General features: G+C 45.6%; 1 protein-coding gene across 1 annotated transcript in view; it reads left to right on the forward strand.

Moving 5' to 3' along the window:
• Positions 1 to 20,650, forward strand: part of ITGA10 (integrin subunit alpha 10) — a 56,663-nt gene that overhangs the window by 28,567 nt on the left and 7,446 nt on the right. Inside the window, exons 12-27 of the mRNA XM_015816599.1 lie at positions 5 to 153; positions 2,229 to 2,372; positions 3,068 to 3,271; positions 4,274 to 4,404; positions 5,553 to 5,719; positions 5,980 to 6,122; positions 7,774 to 7,887; positions 9,287 to 9,372; positions 9,975 to 10,116; positions 10,506 to 10,598; positions 11,836 to 11,912; positions 15,217 to 15,306; positions 16,110 to 16,194; positions 18,022 to 18,135; positions 18,995 to 19,008; positions 19,110 to 19,191. Coding sequence (XP_015672085.1) covers positions 5 to 153; positions 2,229 to 2,372; positions 3,068 to 3,271; positions 4,274 to 4,404; positions 5,553 to 5,719; positions 5,980 to 6,122; positions 7,774 to 7,887; positions 9,287 to 9,372; positions 9,975 to 10,116; positions 10,506 to 10,598; positions 11,836 to 11,912; positions 15,217 to 15,306; positions 16,110 to 16,194; positions 18,022 to 18,135; positions 18,995 to 19,008; positions 19,110 to 19,191 — 1,835 coding nt within the window. The remainder of the gene's footprint in view (positions 1 to 4; positions 154 to 2,228; positions 2,373 to 3,067; positions 3,272 to 4,273; positions 4,405 to 5,552; positions 5,720 to 5,979; positions 6,123 to 7,773; positions 7,888 to 9,286; positions 9,373 to 9,974; positions 10,117 to 10,505; positions 10,599 to 11,835; positions 11,913 to 15,216; positions 15,307 to 16,109; positions 16,195 to 18,021; positions 18,136 to 18,994; positions 19,009 to 19,109; positions 19,192 to 20,650) is intronic.

Raw genomic sequence — 20,650 nt, forward strand, 5'->3', positions numbered from 1 at the left:
TCAGGCTACACCGTCTCTTCAATCAGACTCAGGAGTGGGCGAAGGGTCTACCTGGCCAGCGCCCCCCGTTTCCAGCACAAGGGGAAAGTCATCTTGTTTGAGATGGATGGAGATGGCGACGTGACCATCTCTCAGGCCCTAACAGGAGACCAAGTAAGGCACTCACAAAATGTCATTCATCTCACCTTCGTAGTGGAAGCCATTTATAACAGAAGCAGGAAGGGCTAGAAGACCCCTGTGTGTGTGTGTGTGTGTGTGACCGTCCATCAGTGTTGCTGCATTAAAGGTGTGTGAGAACGTTGGGTATGTGTTTGATTTTCTGGCTGCTGATATACAGAGGCTGAAACATTGTCCCCCTGATGTTTCTGCTCATTTGATATTGTTGTTGTTGTTGTTAGTTGCGAAGTCGTGTCCGACTCATCGCGACCCCCTGGACAATGTTCCTCCAGGCCTTCCTGTCCTCTACCATCTTCTAGAGTCCATTGAAGCTCACGCCTGCTGCTTCAGGGACTCCATCCAGCCACCTCCTTCTCTGTCGTCCCCTTCTTCTCTTGCCCTCCATCTTTCCCAGCATCAGGCTCTTCTCCAGGGAGTCCTTCCTTCTCATTGTTGTTGTTGTTGTTAATTGCAAAGTCGTGTCCGACCCATCGCGACCCCATGGACAACGTTCCTCCAGGCCTTCATGTCCTCTACCATCTTCTGGAGTCCACTGAAGCTCACGCCTGCTGCTTCAGGGACTCCATCCAGCCACCTCATCCTCTGTTGTCCCCTTCTTCTATTGCCCCCCATCTTTTCCAGCATCAGGCTCTTCTCCAGGGAGTCCTTCCTTCTCATTAGGTGGCCAAAGTATTTGAGTTTCAACTTCAGGATCTGGCCTTCTAAAGAGCAGTTGGGGTTGATCACCTCTAGGACTGACCGGTTGAATCGCCTTGCAGTCCAAGGGACTCATTTGATATAGGTTCAATAAAAGAAGCAATCGTTTCCTGACACCCAATTCTCATCATCCCCTTCATTTCATAGTCCCACTTTGATAAGCAGCTCATGTAATCAGATTCAGAAGCTTGTTTTTAAGAGGACAGAACCCAAAGCTGCTTTTTCAAGAGACAACTGGACTTTCTTGTTATTCTTTGAAGATGTTTCGCTTCTCATCCAAGAAGCCTCTTCAGAGCTTCAGAGCTGAAGAAGCTTCTTGGATGAGAAGCGAAACGTCTTCAAAGAATAACAAGAAAATCCAGTTGCCTCTTGAAAAAGCAGCTTTGGGACATCCAGGAGCTGGATAGACTGAGAATCTCCATCGTCAAGAGGACAGAACATTTCCAGGTGTCCTTAATGCTTCCCTTCTCTGACAAGTATCCTTCAAATAAAATCATAATTTGAAAACGTATTGTACGTGGTGGTGCATAGAAATCCAGACTTGGGGGGGGAGACTATCCTAAAAGCAGCCAGGGAGTTTTCCGCCAGAAGCATCGGTGGAAGCGAGTGTCACCTGTACTACAAACAGGTGTGGGGAATGTAGTTGGGGTTCCCAGGAGAGAGAGGCTGCATTCCAGAGGAACAAGAGATGGTAAAGTTAAGGCAGTTTGACTGGGAGGTCATCTAGTCCAACCCCCTGCTCAGGCAGGAAACCCTATACCATGTCAGACAAATGGCTGCCCAGTTTCTTCTTAAAAACGTCCAGTGTTGGAGCATTCACCGCTTCTGGAGGCAGGTTGTTCCACTGGTTAATTGTTCTAACTGTCAGGAAGTTTCTCCTTAGTTCTAGGTTGCTTCTCTCCTTGATGAGTTTCTCTCCGTTGCTTCTTGTCCTGCCTTCAGGCGCCTTGGAAAATAGCTTGACTCCCTCTTCTTTGGGGCAGCCCCTGAGATATTGGAAGAAGGCTATCATGTGTCCCCTAGTCCTTCTTTTTTCTAATCTGGCCATACCCAATTCCAACAACTTCTTCTTCTTCTTGTGCCGTTATCGGACGTTGGCAATCATGTTGGCGATACTGTTTTTATCAGCAGCCGCATGAAAAAGTGCTGCTGAGTTTTGTCCAAACCAGCAACTGTTCTTCATATATTTTAGCCTCCAGTCCCCTAATCATCTTTGTTCAGAAGAACTTCATCGTGTCTTTCTTAGTTTGAGGAGCCTGACACAGGAGAGAGCATAATAAGATGTCCATGCAGATCTGCCTTCACAGACGTGTGAATCTTCCCAGCATTGACATGGTCTTCATTGTCTCGTGCAGATTGGATCCTACTTTGGCAGTGAGGTTTGCCCAGTGGACGTGAATGGAGATGGCATCACAGATGTCCTGCTGGTGGCTGCCCCCATGTACCTGGGCCCACAGAACAAAGAGATAGGGTGCGTTTACCTCTACAAGGTTGGGCAGGTGAGTGCCGTGGAGGGGCAGGGGTTTATCGGAGTTTGAATTGGGGGTTTTATTTCTGTAAGACAGCCAGAGTCACCGTGAGTGAGTTTGGGTAGCTGTATAATTTTTTAAAATAAATAATAAATAAAACATATGGAGAAACTGCACGCAGTCCTCAACTTACGACCACAGTTGAGCCCAAAATTTCTGTGGTTAAGTGAGACATGGGTTAAGTGAATTTTGTCCCATTTTACGACCTTATTAAGTGAATCACTGCAGTTGTGAAGTTAGGAACACGGTTATGAAGTGAATCTGGCTTCCCTCATTGACTTTGCTTGTCAGGAGGTCGCAAAACGTGATCACGTGATCTCGGGAAAGAGCGACGGTCATAACTGTGAACCAGTTGCCAAGCATCTAAAATTTTGGTCGCGTGACCCTGGGGATGCTGCAACGGTCGTGTGAAAAATGGTCAAAAGTCACGCTTTTCAGTGCCGTTGTAACTGTGAATGGTCGCTAAACGAACTGTTGTAAGTCGAGGACTACCTGTGCAAAGTGAGATTTATTTATTTTTTTTACTTTGTGGTTGTGCAGTCTCAACATCTGCCTGGCAATATGCAAGAACAGTTCTTTTCCTGATGTGAGTGGATGCCGACGACGTAAGAAAGGAATGTCTTTTTCTTTGAATAAGTGCTTCTCTCTCTCCTTCTCTTTTGAAGTCACTGCTGACTTTCAACGGGACCCTGCTCCCTGACCCAAAGCCTCAGGATGCTCGCTTTGGCTACGCCTTGCTGGCTGTGCCCGATCTTAATCACGACAGCTTTAACGATGTGGTTGTGGGTGCCCCGTTAGAAGACAACCACCAGGGGGCGGTCTACTTGTACCACGGCTATCGTACAACCGTATTGCCACGTTTCAAACAGGTGAGTGAGCGTCAGCATTACCAACTTTCAATTTCTACTTTTCCTTTGCCATGAGTCAAATAATAATAATAATAATAATAATAATAATAATAATAATAATAATAATAATAATAATAATAATAATAATAATAATAATAATAATAATAATTGTGGCAAAAGCAAGCAAAGGTAGTACCAATAGTAATAGGCACCTTGGGTGCAATCCCAAAACAACTGGAGCACCACTTGGACACCATCATCGGCATTGACAAATTCGCCATCAGTCAATTGCAAAAGGCGGCCTTACTAGGAACTGCTTCCATCCTGCGACGATATCTATAATATCATCAAACATCCACATCTGCCTATCCCAGGTCCTTGGGAAGGACTCAATAGGTAGACAATAATGCCAAATCCAGTCTGAACATCTGGCTGACTGTGCGATGATCAATAATAATAATAATAATAATAATAATAATAATAATAATAATAATAATAATAATAATAATAATAATAATAATAATAATAATAATAATAATAATAATAATAATAATAAAGTTGGAAGGGACCTTGGAGATCATCTAGTCCAACCCTCTGCTCAGGCAGGAAACCCTATACCATTTCGGACAAATGGCTGTCCAGTCTCTTCTTAAAAACCACCAGTGTTGGAGCATTCACCGCTTCTGGAGGCAGGTTGTTCCACTGATTAATTGTTCTGACTGTCATTGTTCTAACTGTCAGGAAGTCTCTCCTTAGTTCTAGGTTGCTTCTCTCCTTGATTAGTTTCCATCTGTTGCTTCTCGTCCTGCCTTCAGGCGCTTTGGAGAATAGCGTCCCAGGAGTTTCTTTTGATGCATCTGCCAACGGGACGGTTGACATATGTTTCTAAGTTTACAGAGGGGGGGCCTGCCTAGGATCCCCAGAGCCCTCAGCTTTGGAAACGCAGGCTGAAAAAGGCCAGCTATGAGTGCATAAAGCTGTTTCCCCCCCCCCCCAATAAATGGTCGCTTTCTTCCCTGGCAGCGCATCGAGTCCGCCGGCCTTCGCTGGGGCCTTCGCTATTTTGGCCGCAGCTTGGACGGACAGATCGACATGGATGGGGACGGCCTGGTGGACCTGGCTGTGGGGGCTCAGGATGCTGCAGTGGTCTTAAGGTGAGGGGCTGGAAGGAGGACCATGGAAGATGGATCCCATTCAGGGGGGCTGGTGAGTAGCAGGAAAGCTGGTGCCAGGCAGAATCTTCGCTTGGGGGAAAGGAAATAATAATAATTATGGGGAAGACTTTTCAGCAAAGTCTCAGAAATTGCCTGGAACTCAGAAGAAGCTTCTTCTCCATGGAAGCAGAGGTCAGCCACCCTTCTGGCCCAGAGGCCGAATCTCCAAATCTCTTGAAATGGGTCTATGACCTATAACTCGCCAACGGGACAAGAGTTACACTAATATCGAAGAAATCGTGGAATAGAATCATTAAAAAAGTACGTCAAAGCAGGGACGAAACAAAATGTGGATGACAAAAATTAAAATACAGGTAGTCCTCAACTTACAACAGTTCATTTAGTGGCCAAAGTTACAATGGCACTGAAAAAAGTAACTTGTGACCATTTTTCACAGGCATGACCAGGGCAGCATCCCCAGGGTCACGTGATTTATGTTGGGATGCTTGACAACTGACTCGCATTTATGACCGTTGCAGTGTCACCTTTTGCGACCTCCTGACAAGCAAAAACAATGGGGAAACTAGATTCACTGTGTTACAAATTTAAGAGCTTCAGTGATTCGCTTAACAAATGTGGCAAGAAAATTGTGGTCACAAATTGAGGACTGTCTGTCATTTTTTTAAATTATTTTAAATAATTAAATTGAATTGTTGAATTGTCCCACAGCAAGCTGGCCCTGGTGACTCGTCCCATTCAACTTGAAATCCTCACAAGGATTTTGTAAGCACATCAGAGTCTTGCAAGAGCATCAAAACTTTGGTAGATACGGCCGTCCCGCCGAATATTTCTAGTGCCTTTATTTATTTTTATTTATTAAAAGTATATGCCACCAATCTCAACGTTAAGGGTGCTTCTTATTTATTAAAATACTAGCAACCTGGCCTATAGTTCAAAGAAAAATGAAGGGCTGAGGAATTCTGGGAGTTCAAGTCCACACATCTTAAAGTGGCCAAGATTGAGGAACATGGCTATATAGAGGGCATATGGCAGTAATATAGCGTAGATTGTACCCAATTGCAATGCTTAGATTGTGAAGGGCGGTATGTCTTTGGCAGTTACAATTATATTTGTTGGCAATGAATCAGATCCAGGAGAATTGTGCAGATCAATGCGTCCATCTCGGTCAACCCTCCCACCATCAACGTGATCCAGAAAAACTGCCAGAGAAACGGGAAGGAATCTCTCTGTGTGACAGCTAACTTCTGTTTCCGTGTGACTTCGCGCTCCCTGGGTCCCCGGGACAGCCATATGAGTAAGTGCCTCACAAGCCAGAACTTCAAATGTTTCTCCTTACTGCCCAGCTTGGTGACATGACTTGAACCAAGGATGGGCAACCTTGGGGTAACAGGTCAAGAGAGTGATGAGGAAGAATGGCAGAAAAATCTGTGGTTTTTTTAAGCAACGTTTCAATTATGCAATTTCTGGACAGACTGCCGAAGGACTTAAGTAGCTATGTCTGGCCCACCAGGACCCATCGAACCTAAATAAATTCTCCTTATCGCTTGATCCTAGGTATAAAATACAACATCTCCCTGGATGACAGGAAGTTTAGCACGAGAGCGGTCTTCGATAGCAGCTCTCAAAAGCTGCTGCAGAAGAGGACTCGGGCCACCGTCGGCAGGACGGCGTGCTCAACTGCTCGCTTCCACGTCATTGTGAGTGTGGCGTGGGTTTACCTCTGGCCCATGGGACGTAGCTGGTCCAAACACCTGGTTGGGTGGCTAAAGGGCTGTGCAAAGTCAACATTCCATGTGCCTGCTGTAGCCCTCTGTCTTCAGAATGCTTCCTTTCAAATGGAAGGAATTCTTCCTTAGCTGAAGAGTCCAAATCATGAAATCGGAAAGAACTCATAGGTCGTGAGGGTGGGTGGTTCTTTCTCTCAGTTTGTGGGTTGGTTTCCGAACGTTTCTCTACCCACACTGACACCGAACAGCACCGATTCCATTGGAGCAATACAGGAATCATCGGCCAGGCTACCACTTGCCATGCCCGCGACTTTATCGAAGCCTGGCACTCCACAAGCAACTCCATCCACAGACACATCAACCTACAACCAGCCTATGAACCCCTGAGAATTCGAATCAACCTCACATCCAACCAGCGATGGCACCGACCCTCAGCCAACGCACGCAAGCCCCCCAAAATCACTTCACCTCCCAATGATCCACACCTGATGTGACTCACATCTGACCCATCACAAGACTCATCACAAGACCATCACTTGACACAACCCACACCTGACCCATCATAAGACCCTCACCTGATGTGACTTCTCCATCACAAGATCTACTGACCACAGGAAGCCCTTATGAGCAGAAGAACACCGAGAATGACATCCCCTAAACTCTGCTGAAGATGTTACCTGGCCTGGGGTAACAAAACATTCGGAAACCAACCCACAAGCTCAGAGAAGGACCCTCCACCCTCATGCTACACCCGAGCTACAGATTGTTGTTGTTAGTTGCGAAGTCGTGTCTGACCCATCGCGACCCAATGGACAACGTTCCTCCAGGCCTTCCTGTCCTCTACCACCTTCTGGAGTCCATTGAAGCTCACGCCTGCTGCTTCAGTGACTCCATCCAGCCACCTCCTTCTCTGTCGTCCCCTTCTTCTATTGCCCCCCATCTTTCCCAGCATCAGGCTCTTCTCCAGTGAGTCCTTCCTTCTCATTAGGTGGCCAAAGGGCTTGAGTTTCAACTTCAGGATCTGGCCTTCCAAAGAGCAGTCGGGGTTGATCTCCTCTAGGACTGACCGGTTGGATCACCTCGCAGTCCAGGGGACTTGCAGGAGTCTTCTCCAGCACCAGAGTTCAAAGGCCTCAATTCTTTGGCGCTCAGCCTTTCTTATGGTCCAACTTCCACAGCCATACATTGCCACTGGGAAAACCATGGCCTTGACTATATGTCGTTTTGTTTGCAGGGTGATGTCAGGGTGAGCTACAGATATTCGCCACTATTGCAAACTTAGAGGTCATTTAGTCCAACTCCCTTGGAACTTTAAGATGTATGGACTGCAACTCCCAGAAACCCCCAGCCAGCCAGCCGGTCCACACATCTGAAAACTGAATTCTAGGAGCTGAAAGTCCACACATCTTAAAGCTGCTGACACACTGGTCCAGAATGATAGAATGAGCGTGAGAAAAATCACTCCCACCATCTTGCTTGGAAAACACTTTCCGGAGAAAAACTGAACTACATTTCCACAGCCTGCGAGTATCATCCAGTTTGAAGGGGAAGGAAGCATCCTATGAATTTCAGGGCCGATGTTATTTCTCCAAAAGGTCTCAGGTCTATTTCTCCCCTACAGGACACCTCAGATTACCTCCGGCCGGTCACCATCACCATGAAGTTTGCGCTGAGTGAAAATGAGCAGCCTGGGCCTGTACTGGATGAGAAACTGCCCACCACTGTTAAGAAACTAGTAAGTGAAATAGCCATGGGATATTCACACCCATGGACGTGTGACATAAACTGCACATTCAAGAAGGGGTAGAAAAAAGGCAAATTTTAGTTACTGATGAGAAAAAACAAAACAGCAGCCTGTGAGTCTTTGTTGTTGTTGTTAGTTGCGAAGTCGTGTCCGACCCATTACGACCGCATGGACCATGTTCCTCCAGGCCTTCCTGTCCTCTACCGTCTTCTGGAGTCCATTGAAGCTCACGCCTAGGCTCACGACTCTGTCCAGCCACCTCATTCTCTGTCGCGCCTTTTTCTCTTCCCCTCCATCTTTCCCAGCATTAGGCTCTTCTCCAGTGAGTCCTTCCTTCTCATTAGGTGGCCAAAGTACTTGAGTTTCAACTTCAGTATCTGGCCTTCTAAAGAGCAGTCGGGGTTGATCTCCTCCAGGACTGACCGGTTGGATCGCCTTGCAGTCCAGGGGACTCGCAGGAGTCTTCTCCAGCACCAGAGTTCAAATGCCTCCATTCTTTGGCGCTCAGCCTTTCTTAGGGTCCAACTTTCACAGCCGTACATTGCAACTGGGGAAACCATGGCCTTGACTATACGCACTTTTGTTGGCAGGGTGATGTCTCTGCTTTTTAGTATGCTGTCTAGATTTGCCATAGCTTTCCTCCCCAGGAGCAAGCGCCTTCTAATTTCTTGGCTGCAGTCCCCATCTGCGGTGATCTTGGAGTCCAGGAAGATAAAATCTGTCACTACCTCCATTTCTTCCCCATCTATTTGCCAGGAATTGAGAGGGCTGGATGCCATGATCTTGGTTTTCTTAATGTTGAGTTTCAAGCCAACTTTTGCACTCTCCTTCTTCACCCGCATCAAGAGGCTCTTTAGTTCCTCTTCGCTTTCTGCCATTAGAGTGGTATCATCTGCATATCTTAGGTCAGTGATGGCGGACCTTTTAGAGACCGAGTGCCCAAACTGCAACCCAAAACCCACTTATGCATCATCGGGTGCCGGGTGGGTGTGGCCCATTGGCTGGGTGTGGCCAATTGGGTGGATGTGGCCCATTGGGTGGGCGTGGCTGCGGTGGTAACGGCAGACTGGGTGGGACTAAAAAGTTCAATCAATCAATTTCAACTTTGCAAGATCTTTTTTTTCCCCGCAAGAAGTTGAAATTGACTGATTGATTGAACCTTTTTTTTTTTTTGCACACGGCGGCAGAGGACTAAAGTGAAAAGGTTTTATAAAACCCAGCTGAAGGCCTAGGACTGGGACGACGGTGCGTGTGCCCACAGAGAGGGCTCTGAGTGCCGCCTCTGGCACCCGTGCCATAGGTTCGCCACCACTGTCTTAGGTTGTTGATATTTAAGAAGGGGGAGGGAGGCAAAAACTGTACAGAATCAACCCTGTTGGCTGTTTTCCAGATCCCCTTTTTCAAAGACTGTGGTGAGGATGATCAGTGTGTAACAGATCTGGTGCTACAAGCTGAGATGGATATCAGTGGATCCAGGTAGGAATCTGATCCAAAATATCTTGCAAATTAGGCAGACATTTAATGGGGAGTTTTATTTTTATTTTATTTTTTTTTAAAAGAGCTCTTGCCTGAGCAGAGATTTAAACTTGGTGGATTAAGTGGCTCTTTTCAACTCTAGGATTCTATGATTTCCCCCAACCAGGCATAACTTAAAAACCACTAACTAAAACCAAATTCAGAATATTAATGGCAAGATGTGTTCAACAACACGTCTCGGAAGTACATAGAGTTACACAGAATTTAAGCCAGGGGTAGGCAACCTTGGCTCTTTTATGACTCGTGGACTTCAATTCCCAGAATTCCTGAGCCAGCTTAGCTGGCTCAGGAATTCTGGGAGTTGAAGTCCACGAGTCATAAAAGAGCCAAGGTTGACTACCCCTGATTTAAGCTGTCGATTGGTTGTTTGTGATCGGATGTAGAAACTTTACACCCATATTAATCTTGAAGACTGAGAAAAGTAGAGACGGGCTAGAGACTAGTGAATATTTAACCCGTCTCTTTTTGCCTGCAAGCCAAAGCTGGGACCGTTGTTCTTTTTTTGCAAGTCACAAGGTTGCTATCAATTTTCCCCATTCCAGGCAGAAGCCTCACGTCATCCGCAAAGGGAAGCGGAAGATGGTGGTTGATGTCCTTCTGGAGAACAAGAAAGAGAATGCCTACAACACCACCCTCCAGATCTGGTTTTCCAGAAGTCTCCACTTCTCCAGCCTTGGGCTGAAGGTATGGTGCTCCTAACCTCTAAGCAGGTCAACGGGATGACCAGCCAAGGGGGCCCACTCTAACCTCCAAGATGGACTTTCTAAAGATGCCGGAAATGCTCCAAAATTTGTTGAAAGTAATGGCTTTGGTTATTTACATATACCAGGGGTAGGCAACCTTGGCTCTTTTATGACTCGTGGACTTCAACTCCCAGAATTCCTGAGCCAGTTTTTGGGTTCAACTATGTAGTGCCTATACTTTGTTTCCTGAATAAAATGTTCTTTGAGGAAGACTTCTTGCCTTGAAGTTCTTTTGATGGGTTTCATCTGTCAGAACCATGACAGAAATATGACCCAAAAATGTCTCCAGATGCCCGAATTTGTTTATTTCATCTCTTCTTTCTCCCGCAGGGAGAGAACCCCATGAAAATGGAGTGCTCAGTTTCGTCTGCTCAGGCCCGCCTGTGCAGTGTGGGTTACCCCGTCTTCAGGTCCATGGCGAAGGTGAGCAAACAGAGGCCTGCTAAAGAGTCTGGTGAGGTCGCTTGGAGGCTTAGCAATAAGATACACTACGACAAGATAAGATAAGATAAGATAAGATGAGATGAGATGAGATGAGATGAGAAGAGAAGAGAAGAGAAGAGAAGAGAAGAGAAGAGAAGAGAAGAGAAGAGAAGAGAAGAGAAGAGAAGAGAAGGGGATTGGAGGGTAAAGCGTATAAGGAACGGCTGCTGGAATTGGGGATGTCTAGTTTAATGAAGAGAAGGACGAGGGGGGACATGATAGCAGTCTTCCAATATCTCAGGGGCTGCCACAAAGAAGAAGGAGTCAAGCTATTTTCCAAGGCGCCTGAAGGCAGGACCAGAAGCAACTGATGGAAACTAATCAAGGAGAGAAGCAACTTAGAATTAAGGAGAAACTTCCTGACAGTGAGAACAATTAACCAGTGGAACAACCTGCCTCCAGAAGCGGTGAATGCTCCAACACTGGAAGTTTTTAAGAAGAGACTGGACAGCCATTTGTCCGAAATGGTATAGGGTTTCCTGCCTGAGCAGAGGGTTGGACTAGATGACCTTCAAGGTTCCTTCCAACTTTACTATTATTATTATTATTATTATTATTATTATTATTATTATTATTATTATTATTATTATTAAGATAAGATAAGATAAGATAAGATAAGATAAGATAAGATAAGATAAGATAAGATAAGATTTATTGTCATTTTTTTACTGTGGGCACAACGGCACACATCAAAAATGAAATTTAGTTGCCCGCTCTCAAAGTGAAACACATACATTACACACACCTTTAAAGGCTCTCCTGCCTTTTAAAACAAGCTCCTGATCCTTCATGGCTTCCATCTGAACACTTAGGGGGGACATGATAGCAGCGTTCCGATGTTTGAGGGGCTGCCACAAAGAAGAGGCAGGGGTCAACTTATTCTCCAAAGCACCTGAAGGCAGGACAAGAAACAACGGATGGAAACTAATCAAGGAGAGAAGCAACCTGGAACTAAGGAGAAACTTCCTAACAGTGAGGGCAATTAATCAGTGGAACAGCTTGCCACCAGAAGTTGTGGGCGCTCCATCACTGGAGGGTTTTAAGAAAAGACTGGACAGCCACTTGTCTGAAATGGCATAGGGTCTGCTGCTTGAGTAGGGGGTTGGACTAGATGACCTCCGAGGTCCCTTCCAGCTCAGTGATTCTGTTATTCCTTTTTCCTCACTCTCCTTCCCAGGTGGCCTTTGCCCTCGAGTTCGAATTCAGCTGCTCCTCACTTCTGAACAAAGTGCAGGTGAAGCTTACAGCCAGCAGGTGAGAACTGGGGCTGAGGAATTAAGGAAACCGATCTGCACTCAGCACTTGAGAGCAAAATGTTGGGAAGTTGCAAATAAAGAATAAAATAAATTATTCCAAAAGGGGAAACACGGGTGTAGTCCTCAACCTACAACAGTTCGTTCAGCGACCGGTCAAAGTTACAAAGGCGCTGAAAGAAGTGATTTATAACGATTTTTTCACACTTATGACCGCTGCAGTATTCCCCCATGGTCACGTGACCCAAATTCTGATGCTTGGCAACCAATTCATATGTATGACGGTTGTAGATTATGTGACGTTCTGACAAGGAAAGTCAATGGGGAAGCCAGATTCACTTAACAACGGTGTTGTTGACTTAACAACTGCAGCGAGTCACTCAACTGCTGTGGCAAGGAAGGTTGTAAAATGGGACAAGATTCACTTAACAAATGTTTCACTTAGCAGCAGATATTTTGGGCTCAGTTGTGGACGGACAGTAGTGGCCAAAATTGTGGAAACCTTTTGGGAAAAGTGTATTATTGAGGTTTGATGGCTAATAACACCAGTTCTTTTTTTTGGGAGTAGTACCATAAAATTATATATCCATGGAAAGATAATTTAATCAAGAATGTAACGCAACAAAGTTTGTTCAATTATCTGTACTGTATTCTATGAAACGTTATAGCCAAATAACCAGAAAAAAGGAAGCACAACTTGCTTAGGTGGATATCAGATAGCTTTCCTTCCTCTGATTGTAGCCAATGAGCATGAGTGTTTAGAGAGCCAATCAGGTGTCATCTTGTTTTGGCAATGAGCCAATCAGATCACGGTAGGATCCAGTGATTGATGTCATGTATTGAAGCTGAGAGGAGGACATTTGTCAGGGTGTTATGTGATCGCTATCAAGTTGGTTGGGGTTTTTTGGTGTTCTTTCATTGAGTGAGCTTGTAAAACATAATAAAATTAAAGTAACGGTGCAAAGAGTTGACTGGTCGCCCAGAAAGCGATTTAAAATAGTATTATTAAGTGAAGAAGGAAACTAATCAAGGAGAGAAACAACCTAGAACTAAGGAGAAACTTCCTGACAGTTAGAACAATTAACCAGTGGAACAACCTGCCTCCAGAAGCTGTGAATGCTCCAACACTGGCAGTTTTTAAGAAGAGACTGGATGGCCATTTGTCTGAAATGGTATAGGGTTTCCTGCCTGAGCAGGGGGTTGGACCAGATGACCCCCAAGGTCCCTTCCAACTTTATCATTATTATTATTATTATTATTATTATTATTATTATTATTATTATTATTATTATTAAGGCTACAGTTATAAAGAAATTAGAAGAAAAATGGGTGGAAAATTAACCAAAGGTGGCATTTCTACTGTACACTTTTCCCAAAAGGTTTCCACAATTTTGGCCACTACTGTAAGTCAGGGACTACCTGTGAACTATCCAGCACAGAAGAGGTAGAGAGTGGCACAAAAATTACAGGTGGAAGGGATGGCGGAAGGAGGCAGGTGTTCACAATTTCTGAAATAGAAAAGTGATGCTTTTTTCAGTGTCGTTGTACTTTTGAACAGTCACTAAACGAACAGTTGTGAGCCAAGGTCTACCTGTGTGTTCTGCCCCCCCTTCCTCCCCCCAGTTCTTCTGAACCCCATCCGAGGGAGTTCTCTGCATTTATTTTTGCCTTTCCCCACCGCTGAGTCCAGGGGGTCCATCTTGGGCCACCACAAAAAGCAGGCCAGCCCGAGTATTTGCTTCATGCAGATTGTGCCCTGCTTCAGTTTGGCAAGATTCTGTCTGCGGGTAAGGAACACAGGTAGTCCTCGACTCACAACTGTTCGTTTAGTGACCGTTCAAAAGTACAACACTGAAAAAAGTGACTTAGGACCGTTTTTCCCACTTACGACCTTTGCAGCATCCCCACCGTCACGTGATCGAAATTCAGATGCTTGGCAATTGACTCATATGTCAACGCTGCTAACATTGGATGTTTTTGCATTGACAACAGAGGGAAACGAAGCCATCTTTTACCTTTTGCTTTTAGAATTAGATGATGCTGGGAGGGGGGATGTGAACGAGAGTCCAGCCAGACATAACAACACTAAACTTAGCGTGAGAATCAAGGTTATTATAACTAGAGCTGATAAGGAATTGGCCGGGCTGGAGAACTGGAGAGGAAGCCCGCGCTTCAAGCTAATTGGGGAATGTGACTTAAGACCAGGGCTTTTTTTCAGCCGGAACGCGGCGGAACGGCGTTCCGGCACCTTTTTCCGGGCCGGCCGCACCGGAAATAGCCCCTCCCACACCGGAAATAGCCCCTCCCAAATTTTACTTGCATTCCTGTTCTCTAAAGGGGCGGTCCTAGGGTTTGATGAGGGCGTGGCCAGGTTTGAGTTCCGCCACCTTTTCTCCNCTTAAGACTGTTAAATTGAAGGAGGGAATTGTGCTTTGATACTATGTGCTCACGGGAGGGGAATTCAGTTTTTGGCTTTGATTATGCACTGCCGATGTTATGCTACTCAAAATAAAGATTCTTTAAGGTAAACAACGCCTCGAAGTTCTTTTGAAGAGTTTCATCTGTCGGAACCATGACATCATATTTATGACGGTTGCAGTGTCCCGGGGTCACGTGATCCGCTTTTGCGACCTTCTGACAAGCAACGTCAATGGGCAAGGCAGTTTCACTTAGCAACCGTGTTCCTAATTTAACAACTGCAGTGATTCACTTAACAACCGGGGCAAGAAAAGTCGTAAAACGGGGCAAAACTCTCTTCACGAAGGTTTCACTTAGCAACGGCAATTACGAACTCAGTTGTTGTGAGTCAGTTGTTGTTGTCTTTATGATGGTTGCAGAGTCCCGGGGTCACGTGACCCCCCCCCTTTTGCGACCTTCTGACGACGTCAGTAAGGAAACCAGATTCACTTTACAGCCGCGTGACTAACAATTGCAGTGACTGATTCGCTTAACAAATGTGACAAGAAAAGTTGCAAAATGGAGCAAAACTCCCTTAGCAACCATCTTGCTTAGCCACAGATCTTTTGGGCTCAGCTGCAGTCATAAGTTGAGGACTAGTTTGAATAAAGAAATCTGCTTGGAAGAATCGCAATATGTTTTGTTTTGTTTTTCGTTTTGGGAGCCTGACACTCCCGCTTGCGAGTAATTCCAGCTCTGCCACCCATACTTTGGAGGCCGCCTCCCCAACATCCACCCCCTGAACACCTGGAATTCAGCATTTGAGCCTTCTGACTGTGAAAAGCCTATTTCCCCTGTCTTGAGAAGGGCTCCCTCCAACCCATTAAAATCACTTTTCTTCTCTGCAGTGACAGCAGTGAGTTGAATCAAACGCTGGCAGACAACACAGCTCAGCCCACCGCCTTCGTCTCTTATGAGCCTGACCTCTTCCTGACCAGGTGAGTCCGTGTGTGTGTGTATGTGTGTGTGTCCCTGTTAGGGATTTGAAAGACATCCCAGGCAAGTCAGGCCTGCAGACAAATGACTACTTTATTGATTTTTATTCACCAGCCTGACTCATTATTTGTCGTGTTGTGTCCAAGAGCACACACTCTAGTCCAGGGGTAGGCAACCTTGGCTCTTTTATGACTCGTGGACTTCAACTCCCAGAATTTCTGAGCCAGCAAGTCATGAAGGGGCCAAAGTTTCCCTCATGCTGGCTCAGGAATTCTGGGAGTTGAAGTCCACGAGTCATAAAAGAGCCAAGGTTGCCTACCCCTGCTCTAGTCCATTTAGTGGCCATTCAAAGTTACAACGGCACTGAAAAAAGTGACTTATGACCGTTTCCCCACACTTACGACCTTTGGGGCATCCCCTCGATCATGTGATCAAAATTCAGATGCCTGGCAACTGACTCGGACTTATGACTGTTGCTGCGTCCCAAGGTCCTGCGATCCCCTTTTGCAACTTTTTGACAAGCAAAATCAACGGGGAAGCCGGATTCACTTAACAACCGAGTTACTAACTTATCAGCTACGGCGATTCACTTAACAACGGTGGCAAGTAAAGGTCGTAAAATGGGGCCAAACTCACTTAATAAATTTTCTCACTTAACCACAGAAACTTTGGGGCTCCATTGTGGTCATACGTTGAAGACTACTGTACCTGTAATCGTTTTGTGTTGGGGAAGCTCAGTTGGACTGTTCTGAACTTCCGACTCAAAGGATGCCTCCGATTTAGGTTTTTCTGTTTTTGCTTTCAGTGAGTCTACCCTGAACCGTTACGAAGTCCACCCTGTGGGGACTTTCCCGAGTGACATGAGCCCAGAGTTTCGGACCACCATCAAAGTAAAGATGTGGAAAAGAAGGAGCAAGATACCGGGAGGAATTGCCAACTTTGGTTTAACACTTTGGGTGGTTGGGGGCTGTGGGGGGGTTGGGGGTGCAGGACCCAGCAGGTTCTACCCCTTTCAACTCTCCAGGGCCAACTCACCACATACTAATAGCAAAGAAATAGTCGCATAGAATCATTAAAAGAAAGGATGCCAAGGGAGGGGCAAAATAAAATATGAATGAGAAAAATCAAAATAATTTTTAAATTATTTGAAATGACTAAATTGAATTGTTGCATTTTCCTGTAGTGAGTTGTCCCGCGGTGAATTGACTGTGGTTGTCCCATTCGGCCTCCATGCTGCTGACTCCAAGTGGGGATTTGAATGCTCTAAAGCAAGGCTTTTCAACCCATGGTACCACTTTTAGGATATGGCAACATCCGAGGACCACCAGTCGCCTAGCAAGGGGTCAAAAACTTGATCACCCCCCCCAAAAAAAGAAAAAAAGTGATAAAGTACAGGTAGTCCTCAACTTACAACAGTTCGCTTAGTGACTGTTCGAAGTTACAATGGCACTGAAAAAGGTGCCCCCCAAGCCACAGCCCAGCAAGACACCTGCCTGCCCGCCCGGCGGTGCTCTTCCTCCTGTCCGAGGTTTCCATTGTTGTGAGCGTTTCTGTTGAGGATTGGTAGCGGGGCTGGGGTGGGGGGGTGTTTGGTTTTTATTCCCCCCCCCCCCCCGTCTGCTGGGTGGTTGCAGCAGGTTTTGGTCACTTCACATGACCCTGGGACACTGACTGTCATAAATATGAATCAGTTGCCAAGCATCTGAATGTAAATCACAAGACCCTGGAGATGCTGCAACATTCCAGCTGATTGGCGCTTCTTCTGGGCTCAGCAGAAGCACCAGGATCAATGCTGCTTTCCAGCTGATTGGTCCTTCTTCTGGGCTCAGCAGAAGCGCCAGGATCAGTGCCAAGCTCCAGCTGGAGCCTGGCGCTGATCCTGGCACTTCCGCTGAGCCCTGACAGCCCTGCAGCTCCAGCCGTCTTTCGCTCAGGCTTGTGCGGTGCTGCCACTGGTTCAGCTCATTCCCCTCCCCTGCTACCACTTTTCTAGGATGGTCATGTACCACCTGCCAGGTGCCAATGTACCCCAGGTGGTACCTGTACCACTGGTTGAAAAGCCCTGCTCTAAAGCAGGGGTCCCCAACCGCCGGTGCGTGGATCAGTACCGGGCCACGGCATGCCAGCAACCGGTCCGCACAAACAAGCAAAGCCCCATCCGTGGGATGCAGGCAGCACACAAAACCACACACCCTCCGTTCCGTGGAAAAACCTCTCTCCACGGAACCGGTCCCTGGTGCCCCAAAGGTTGGGGACCTCTGCTCTAAAGAAGCAGTTGACCTGTTTTATTTATTTATTTGGTAGATCACCAAAAACCATTGAAAAACCTGAGCTGTGGGAGAGGGCAACCAGTTTCTCTAGCAATACAGCCCCTCCACATCAGAGGCCCTGGCCACGTGGCAAAGCTTCCAGGCCCTTCTGGAAGACCAGCAAGGATGGGCCAGTGTGACCTCAGGGTGGTGGTGGGGATGGGAGGATGCTCCACCGGGCAGGTGCTGCAGCAGAAAAGGCCCTGAGGGTGGACATTCGTTCTCCGAGCTTGTGGGTTGGTTTCCAAACGTTTTGTTACCAGGCTAGGTAACATCTTCAGCGGAGTTTAAGGGGAAAGGCTCGCTTGTTGGATCCCGCGAAATAACATTTCTTCGTATGTGGGACCTGCAGTTGTTTACGTCCCCATTTTTTAAAAATTTAAATCTTTGGTTTTCTTGTCCTTGCAGATACAAAATCTTGCCTGTTACGCTGTGACCGATCTCTCGCTCCTGATGGCGCTTCCTGCCACTGGCTATCAAGGGAGGGAATTCCTCTGGGTGACTCGCATCCTTGCTGATAATGTAAGTGTCAACGCTGCAAATACTGTATATTCTTGCTTTGACAATATGCAGAACTGTCTGGTATTTTTATAGTTAAATCAGGCAACAGGGAAAGGGGAGGAGAATATGGAAAGCCCGGGGAAAAAGAAACTGGAAGTAAATCACATCTTCCAAGTTAATTGGAATATGTGAACCATGACCTCAAAATAGGGGAGGGAAAAATGCCTGGAATGTATGTGCAACGGAAAAGAATCTCAGATCTAAGCATTTCCACCATGCCGTACTGACATCTCTGTAACCTTAATAAATGCTTTTAGGATAAAAATATGCCTGAAAGTCCTTTTAAGTGTTTCGTTAATCAGACACATGACAGTAAGTGGCTTGGCTTCACTCATGCACAAGTTCCCAGGACACAACGGCTCTCTTCCCAGAGGACCCACAACTCCTAAACCCATGTTTCTCAACCTTGCCAGCTGGAAGATGTCTGGACTTCAGCTCCCAGAATTCCCTAGCCGTGCTTTCTTTTTCTTTAGCCCTCAATTTAAAAAAAAAAAGGAGTCAGGGTCCAATCTGGCTGCTCACAACATCTTGCATTTTTGAAATAATTCTGAATTAGAAACAGTTTCCAGAAAATTATGTTGAAACATTAGAAAAATAGCCCACGCTTAACTCAGAACGGGACAACTCGTTGCAGACAACTCACCATGACTAACTCGCCGCAGGACAATTTAACAATTCGATTTAATTATTTAAAATATATAACAACCTATTTTAATTTTTGTCATTCACATTTCATTCTGTCCCTCCATTTGCATCCTTTCTTTAATGATTCTATCCCGCCATTCCTTTGATATTAGCGTAACTCTTACGTATCCCGCAGCAAGTTGTCCTACGGTGAGTTGACTGTGGTCGAATTGCCACTAAACTTTTTGGGGAAATTACAATCCAAACAGCAATTTGATGCTTTATTCTTTTAACTCTAAGATGACCTGCAGCTTGCCAAATCATACCGAGTTTGAAGCAGCTAGCAGTGTGATTCCAGTATACCCAGAAGAATTGGCACACACAGACAGAGTGGTAAGTTCACATGTTCAGCTGGCAGATGTCATCTCAGAACCATTGCACAGTATCTTTCAAAAATCCTGGAGCACTGGGGAATTACCTGAGGACTGGAAAAGAGCTGATGTGGTTCCCATCTTCAAAAAAGGGAAAAAAACATACTCAGGAAATTATAGACCAATCCGCCTAACAATACCCGGGAAGATACTGGAAAAGACAATAAAAAAACAGATCTGTGAACATCTAGAAATGAGTAAAGTAATAACTAAAAGTCAGCCTGGGTTTGTTAAAAACAGATCATGCTAAACCAATCTTATTTCATTCTTTGACAAAGTAACTAAATTAGTAGACCAGCAAAATGCTGTGGACGTAGTATATTTAGACTTCAGCAAGGCATTCGACAAAGTAAACTACAATCTACTTCTTGGTAAGCTAGAAAAAAATGGGATAGACAGCATTATCTTCAAATGGATTTGTAACTGCTGACAAACCATACTCAACGAGTAGTCCTTAATGGTACTACGTCTGCATGGAGGGAAGTAAGCAATAGGATACCACGAGGTTCCGTCTTAGGCCCAGAACTCTTCAATATCTTCATAAATGACTTAGATGAGGGAATAGAAGGGGAATTCATCAATTTGCAGATGATACTAAGATACCAGGAATAGCCATTACTTTAGATAGGCTCAAGATCCAGAGGGATCTTGACAACTTGAATGCTGGGCCCTATCTAACAAAATGAAATTCAACATAGAAAAAAGTAAAGTCTTACATTTAGGCAAACAAAACCAAAAGTACATGTACAGATTAGGTGAAACCTGGCTTAGTAGCAGTAATTGTGAGAGGGATCTTGGAGTCCTAGTGGACAATCAATTAAATACGAGCCAATAGTGTGCGGTGGCAGCCAAAAAAGCCAATGCAATTCTAGGTTGCATTAACAGGGGGATTCACATGAGGTAGTAATACCACTCTATAAAGCCGTAGTAAGACCACACCTAGAATACTGCATTCAGTTTTGGTCACCACACTATAAAAAAGATGTTGATATCCTAGAAAGAGGTCAGAGAACAGCAACAAAGATGATTATGGGACTGGAGGCTAAAACATATGAAGGCATGGCTAGTCTAGTGAAGAGAAGAAGCAGGGGTGACCTAATAGCAGTGTTCTAGTAGTTGAAGGGCTACCACAGAGAGGAGAGAGAGTCAACTTATTTTCCCAAGACAAGAAGCAACGGATGGAAACTAATCAAGGAGAGAAGCAACCTGGAATTAAGGAGAAAATCCCTAACAGTGAGAACAATTAACCAGTGGAAGGACTTGCCTCCAGAAGTTGTGGGTGATTCATCCCTGGAAGCTTTCATTGGAAGCTTTCAAGAAGACTTGTCAGAAATGGTACAGGGGCGCCTGCTTGAGCAGGGGGTTGGCCTAGATGACCTACAAAGTCCCTTCCAACTGTTATTCTGTATTCTGTATAAGAG

Source organism: Protobothrops mucrosquamatus, unplaced genomic scaffold (assembly GCF_001527695.2).
Source record: "Protobothrops mucrosquamatus isolate PMUCROS unplaced genomic scaffold, P.Mucros_1.0 scaffold_116, whole genome shotgun sequence".
Lineage (NCBI taxonomy): Eukaryota > Metazoa > Chordata > Lepidosauria > Squamata > Viperidae > Protobothrops > Protobothrops mucrosquamatus.